This window comes from Gossypium hirsutum, chromosome D11 (assembly GCF_007990345.1).
Source record: "Gossypium hirsutum isolate 1008001.06 chromosome D11, Gossypium_hirsutum_v2.1, whole genome shotgun sequence".
NCBI lineage: Eukaryota > Viridiplantae > Streptophyta > Magnoliopsida > Malvales > Malvaceae > Gossypium > Gossypium hirsutum.
The window spans coordinates 13944893-13952672 of record NC_053447.1 but is presented as its reverse complement, the minus strand read 5'-3'; the positions used below and the strand labels follow the sequence as shown (position 1 = coordinate 13952672).

Sequence of the window (7780 nt, the reverse complement as noted above, 5' to 3'; positions counted from 1 at the left end):
TGGCAAACCTCACCATCGTAGTAAATAACAACACTAATACGTTCACTCATATTTGAAACTCTAACCTTCTCAGCCTCTCTAAATTATTTCTGCTGTGACTTATGCATTCTGAGAACATTTTCTGCCTAATTTATAGTCTCAGCCTAAACATGCTACTGTAGCAAAAGCGCGTCCACGAGGGCGTGATTTTACAAATTCTTCTCAAATAGCATCCTGTTAGAAGCAATTTTATATTATTTGCTCAGAAACGTAAAAAAAAAATTATTTCTTCCATGACCTACTGTAGCAAAAGCGCGTCTACGAGGGCGCGATTTCACAAATTCTTCTCAAATAGCATCCTGCTAGAAGCAATTTTATACTATTTGATCAGAAACGTCAACTCAAAATTATTTCTTCCAGGACCTAAAAACCCTAAAAAGCCCGAACCCTAAGCCCTAAAAGCCGAAAAAACCTATCGTGGGAAAAACGGTAAAATCGCGTCCCCCGAAACTCGCTATGTGGCATGAAATCGTGTCCACGTCAGCGCGCTTTGCTGACGTGGCAGTAAATCGCGTTTGTTGCCATGTCAGCAAAGCGCGCTGATGTGGCCGCGATTTGCTGGCGCGTCCCCTGACATCGCGCTGACGTGGACGCGATTTGCTAGAAAATAGACAATTCCGGTAAATAACTAACTAATGGACCCATTTCAGTAATTTAAAAAAAAGAAGCTTTTATTGGTAAAATGCCCGTTTTAAGAGTACATCAAAATTTCTAAAACCATTCCTTTAATCAGTTTATGAAAGGGTAAAATATATTCAAGTCCCTATATTTTTCATACATTTAAAATCTAGTTTTTTACTTGTATTTCAAGAAATTAAGTCTTTTGATTTAAAAATTCAAGTTCAATTGTTAACATTTTTTTTTGCTAGATCCAGGTTCATTATAACGTTAAATTTTTTTATTATATGACTACAAGTGAGTTTTTTTTCTTAAATTTTAAAATTTTACACTCACAAAATTTAATAAAAATTTAACCGTGTTGATAATTAAACATAATTTTTAAAATCTGAAAAAAAATAAAAAGATTGAATTCTTGAAAATATAAGTATAAAGAGAAATTCTAAATTTACAAAGAGTACAAAGGCTTACAACATATTTTAAGTGTTTACGTAATCCCTTCTCAACCCCTCTTCTTGTTGACCTTGAAGTTAAGGTTTTTAAATAATGAACAAACTAAACTAGAAGAAACCAATATTTTTTTTTTTGGACACCCAACAAGGTAAAGGGAACATGATGCGTCAACTTTTAAAATTAACATAATAACAATTCTAACTCTTAACACTTATGCATTGCATCAATTTAGTCTTGATTCTAAAAAAAAAACTAATCATCAACATTTGCACATTATGTAATTCGATTTTATTTATAATTCTTTCACCTAAAAAGCTAACAAAATAATTTTATCAACTAAATTTGATTAAAAAAGACCAAATTACACAATTTGTAAATATTGTAGGTTAATTATTTTTAGAATCAAGATTAAAATGACACAGTATATAAAAATTGCTATTATGTCAATTTTAAAAGTTGTTTCGTAATCTTTCCATTAATAATTTAACGGCTCATGACCAAAAAAGAAAAAATTGAATAATTGAATGATTATTTTATAATTTTTCATAATTAGATGATAAAAAAATTATTAATAGCTAAATAACTACCAATATAATTTACCCTTAAAATAAAACAATCATGCTTCTTGTTGAATTAACTAAAGCTCCCAAAATGTAGTCCACCAAATTTCACAGTTGGACTGATTTGACTAATTTATTTTTATTAGAACATGTTTGTCATTAAGCCATCTTCTAAAGTGTTATACTCCCATCCTAGTCAAGATACCTGGCAAGTTAAAAGAACGGATGAACAATAAGCTTGCCACCAATGAAGCCAAGAGATCACCTGTGAGCTCATCCTCCCGAGATGACTAACCAAGCAACATCCTCCTGAGATGACTATCCAAGCAACAGATAGTCTAGTATTCATTGAAAACGTGAAACTGTTGGTCACCAAATATTACATGGGCTCAACTATTTTATCGCATTAAGTTAACATGAATTATAAAATGTGTCTTATCACATAACTACACATCCCGTCAAAGACATCCCTCCATACATTGTGTGACGATGGTCAAATGGCTAATCTAACACGTTAACACCACCTTATAGGGACCTTCGCCTATAAATACCTCCAGGAACAATGAGAAAGGTATCGACTCTTCAAAAATACTAGACATGCACCCTGTCAGCATACCTCCAACTCTCAGCTTTAACACTCTTCCCCTTCACTCTCTATAATCTCCAACTCTCTATCCCGACTAGATAAACCAACCTTCGTAACAATCATCACTACCTCCTTTATACTTCTTTTACTTCTTCCTTATTGTATCACTGTATCAACATTGAGAATTATTTTTCTTTGGTGAGCTTAGACAATGTCTTTTCATTGGACACTCATAAAAGCTAATAAAAGGCTCACGCTTTTTACGAGAATAGCTTTATTTCGTGCCAATATACAGAGTTAGGACTTGGGATATTGCCCCAACATTTTTATATGATATTATCTTACACTCTTAATAAAGATGTCTTGAATGAAAGTGCAGGACCAAAAGAAAAGGGTGTGCGGGGAGAACTATTTGCTTGTAGATTAATGAAGACGATTTACTTTAAAAAAGAATGACCCTTCTGGTTTTTGTTTTTTTTGGTAAAAGTTGTTCAGAGAACCGGAATGGACAAAATTGGTATCATCTCAAGATTTGAAGAAAAGTCTCTTCTCACTCCACACTTGTGAGTTGTGTGGTTCCATGGTTTCATTTATATCTCCATATTATCACTATTTCCATAAAAATGAATTAAAAACAAGTAATACATATATAAAACATCATCAATCAAACCTGAAACATTATAGTAAATTTCAGACTTACTGATAATCGAGAGGGCTGTAGCTTCCTTAATAATCATAGATGGAACCATCGGTGGAAGCCTCTCCTTGTGCTAAAGATTAAATCAGTCTCCCATGTACAAAAGAATTAAGAAAACCCTGCTAACCTTTGAAACCTCGAACTCTTCTTTTACTCAAATATAGGAAAATTGATAATATTATTGAAAATTGGGTGGCGAATAAACGACCCATTTCTGTACAGCCCCTGCTGTTCCTTTTTGTACAATTGTACAGCACCATAGCTTCCTTCTATTATGATACAGTCACTAAATCAATCCTACAAAACGCCAACCTATATCTCACTTCTCTTTTACGTTATATGTCACAAGAACCAAGTTTACTTCTCTAGAATGCACAATAATGCTAATCAGCTACACGCGAGTTAGACAATCCCAAGAGGTGTCAATATCAAAGGGATTCATACCAGTATCAATAGATGCATGATTGGGGGAAAGTGGATTAAGCTCTGCAGCAAGAACATCTCCAGGAATGGATTGGTCATCCAAAAGGAAGTTCTCAAGCTCGCTGTAAAATGATCTATCTCCCTCATTTACCTCCATGGATGGTTCTTTCTCATTTGTGGACCCTGGGGCTTGAAGCTGTACATGATCAACAGAAGATTGTTGATTGCTTACACCAATGTTGTTGACCCAATTTAAGTCATAATCTGAAAAGGCATGAATTGCTACAGGTTGAATTTGATTCTGAAGCTGATTAGTATCTTGGTTCAAGCTTGACTGAGGAACAGCCTGACTGTATGCCGAGGATTGGGAGGGTGCTGAGTTTGTAATGACACCGTCCACACTAGGCTGTGAAGAGCCCTGGTGTGTATATGTCCCTAAATTTGAACCAGGACAAAAATTTGGCCATCCAATGGGATTTGAATTCCTTTCATATGGTATTGTAAGTGAAGCTGGATTCTGTTGATGCTGTGAAGCAATAGCAGAAGTAATGTTTTCCACAGGAACATATGCAGTGCGGTTCATTGTTGAGGCAACTTCCATTCTTTTAGACATGGTGTTGGAAGGGACAAATTGGGAAGCCAAGTTACTAATCCTAATACCTCGATCCCTTCTATGCACACCAAGCAAATGCTGTGAAATAGAACGTGACTGCATTGTCCTATTTAAAACACGTTGACTACCCACATTTGGGTTATAAGGAATCCCATATCTGGTAGATGATGAACAAGCACGAATTATGGACGGCCGTTGGTTGTTACTTTGAGACATGCAATTCCCAGCAGCTCGAGTCGGAGTTAGCCTAGAAACTTGATTTTGTTGTGTGAACTGCATGCTGTCACAACGTGAAGCTTGGTTTACTCGGGGCGTTGCTGTAGAATAAGAAGTGACTGGAGCTTTTGCAAGTGATATGGGAAAAGTTCTCCCATGCCTGAAAGTCTTCCGCAATGTCTTCCACATCTCCCCTTTATCAGTGGCATGACAATGATCTATAGTAGAGATACCCGAGCCCCAATAACAACACGGTGCTCGTGTGTCACAAACAAAGCAATGGCACTGCAATTTCAAAAGGGCATCCATTAAATGCATGCTAAATTTAAGAGCACCTAAATCTGAAACAGTGCAGCAACCAATGATCACAAAGTATAAAGTTTCAAGTTACTTGACAAAAAATTAAGATATCTACCAATTCACAATGCTGTTCATGAGAGGTCAAACTGAAAGGAAATTTGGCACAATCATGTCGTGGATGGGGAAAATCTCTGCATGCAATCTGCAACCAGATCAAAGAGAAAAATTAGGTAGCTATCACAAATATGGCGCCAGTGAGGAGTGAGAAAACAGTCTTCAATACATAAAGCAAAAACAAGTAAATTAAACATTAATATTAATGTAAGAAGTTATGCAACCATTGTGTAAATGCTTCTGAGAACACCTCAGCTCCTTGATAGCCCATGATAGAAAGCTCTGAGCCTCATTAATACATTCCATCTTTTGTGATCTCAGCAGCAAGATTAGACCATTTTGCCTACTTCTACAACAAAATTATCAATGGAACAAATATATCATGCTGTCAAGATCTGCTGAGCACAAAGATCTTTTTGGTTCTCCAAACTGGGCATTTTCCCCTACAATTCAACCGTGTAACATCCGCCTTGAGGAAAAACTACCAATCTCCAAGTCTCATTCTTCTCCAAGCCAATGTTGTCAAGGGCACAAGTTCCACTCTAGGCACTAGAGCCCTTGAATTGCCTCAGGCGCAAGGCACAAAAAGGCACTACCCTGAGTGAAGCAAAGTGCAATATGTAGACGTGTGAGTTTGTGTGTGCATGTGTATATATAAAGATGTATATATGGATGTGTGACAAAATATATATATAAAGCTTAAGATATAATAAACTCTAAAGTATAATCGAGTTTATCTACAAAGCATGCAAAAATTTTATTGTTCAATATACATGATTTTTTTCACAGGACTAAAACACACTTTTTCACAGCACCAGATGATAAGGTTTTTCACTTGTGCATTCCAGTCACAGAGCACAACACACTGATTAACCAATAATGTAGGTGCTTCGACCAGTTGAAACTTGAAAGAGTTACTAATAAATGCAAATCACTTCTCTAAACAACGTGAACATTCAATATTGCTCGAGCTAAAACATATTCTAGAAAAATCTAGAACCGCAATGAAACACACACACTAAATCAACTCTAACATGCAATGCTACCCAGAAATCTCAATAACTATTTTCTATTGCAAACCAATCCTAAAACTTAACACCAAGTCACCAAACAAAGCCTTCCTTCTCACTGAAAGCACAAAAAGATCAGCAGCAGCAGATCGACAATTAATATAAAGAATCAATAACTTCGTTTTATTCTTCCCTTCCTTTCTTTGTTTTATTCTTCCCTTTCTTGGAAGAAACCAATCACAAATTTCGCTAAGAACTACAGGAAACCACGTAGAAACAGCTTGTTCTATTTCAGCAAATATATATAAGCGTACTCAGTCACACAAAAATTACAACGAAACAAAGATATATATATATTTATTTACCTGCCCTTTTTGGCCGACAATAAGACACTCATCGGAATCTTGTTGGGGATCATTAACATCCGACAGCGCTTTATCTGGGTCACCTTCCAAAACGACACAATCACCATCATCCTCATCAACAACCTTCCTTGCCACTGAATTCGACGACTTTGACTTCTTAGTAGGGTTGACCTCCCCGACGACCACCACCTCATCGATATCGTCGAATCCCTTATCAACGGCTTCCAGAACTTCCGACAACCAGTCGTAATCGTCCCCTTTCGGCTCCTCCCAAGCTAGTGTTGCCTCATCGTCATCGGAGCTTATGTCGAAAACAATAGGGGACGACTCCATCATAAAAAGAAATAAATAAACAAAAAGTTAGGGTTTTAGTTTGTTCAAATAAATAAAGTATGGCAACCTTCCGTTCATGAGAAGTGCTGAAAATCTCGTAATCTGAATAAATATGAAAAACAAGAGAAAAATAAAATAAAATCAGGCTTCGAATCCATGAGGAAAGTGGAATGATTTGGGTTTTTTTTTTAAACTAGGGTATTGTTCTGTAAGTGACAGATACTTAGAAAAAAAGGAGAGAGAAATGTAGGGTTTAGGAAGGCGAATTTTAGCAGCAAACGTCGTGAAATTAGGGTTTGGGGTGAAGATTTGGGCGAAAATGATGCAAGTGAAGTAAAAAGAAAAGGAAAATGGGCGTGACTTTATATTTGGATGACGTAAAGCAAGCAAAGAATTGAAAGGAAAAAGTTGGGGGTATAGTAGGGATTTCAAAGTTCTGGTGCTCGCGCTACGACCGACGACGACGACCACGCCCTTTCAATTCCCTCGCGCGATATAACCAACTCTCATGAGTGCTTTTTTTTTTTTTTGTTCATTGAGTGATGGCTTTTTGCCTTTTTCTTTTATCTTTTATACTTTATACTTGATGTCCAGCTCCAGTTCGAGCATATATAAATATTATTGCTATATTTTACATTTGTTCAACTCTTGTTTTGATCAGAAATATTTTTGTTTTCAATTTTGTTTCTATCCTTGTTATAAAATTCTTCATTAGATTGGTATTATGGGTTAATTAGACAATAAAAAAAACGAAAATAATTTTACTTTAGAAAGCAATTTATATTATCTTGAGGGTGTTTTTATCATTTTCTATATCCATCTCTAGATCTATATTCCGCATTAGAAAAAACGAAGATATTCTTACTATAAGAAGCCATTTGTATTATCTTGAGGGTGTTTTATCATTTTATTTATATAAAAATAGAAAAATAATCTAGCATGGTATATTTTTCTTTTATAAAATGATTAGAATTACTCATAATTTTTTCAAACCTTTTAATAGGAGGATAAACGTGTTTTAGCGTGCTCACGTCCTTCTGCATTAATAATAAAATAAATGTCAACCGAGTTAAGACTTAATCGACTTAGGATGGTAAATTTTGAACCCATGCATTTTTATTTTTTTTTCTTACATTTGTACTCTATCATTCAATCAAAATTTCCTTTGTTATTTATAGGGATAAATATCAATTTTATATATAAACTTTGTTTTTCATGTGCAATTTGATACATGAACTTTGATTCGGTGCAATTATACATATGAAACTTGGATTGTGGTTCATATGTATACATGAAACTTTGGTTTTGATTCAATTGTACACATTTAAAAAACAAATACATACATTTATTTTCATGTTGGGTTAATATTAGAGGTGCTCATGGGCCGGGCCGGGCCCAAAAAAATTTCGGCCCGTGTCCTAGGCTTGGGCCCTGTCCGGCCTGAAATATGGAC

General features: G+C 35.4%; 1 protein-coding gene across 1 annotated transcript; it reads right to left on the bottom strand.

Moving 5' to 3' along the window:
- Positions 1–3114: 3114 nt before the first annotated feature.
- On the bottom strand, positions 3115–6907 carry LOC107924419 (uncharacterized). The gene is made up of 3 exons (XM_016854864.2): positions 5995–6907; positions 4621–4707; positions 3115–4490 (listed from the first exon to the last, which is right to left on the bottom strand). Exons 1-3 carry the CDS (start codon positions 6328–6330, stop codon positions 3345–3347), a joined length of 1569 nt encoding a protein of 522 aa, XP_016710353.1. The 5' UTR covers positions 6331–6907; the 3' UTR covers positions 3115–3344.
- Positions 6908–7780: the final 873 nt, after the last annotated feature.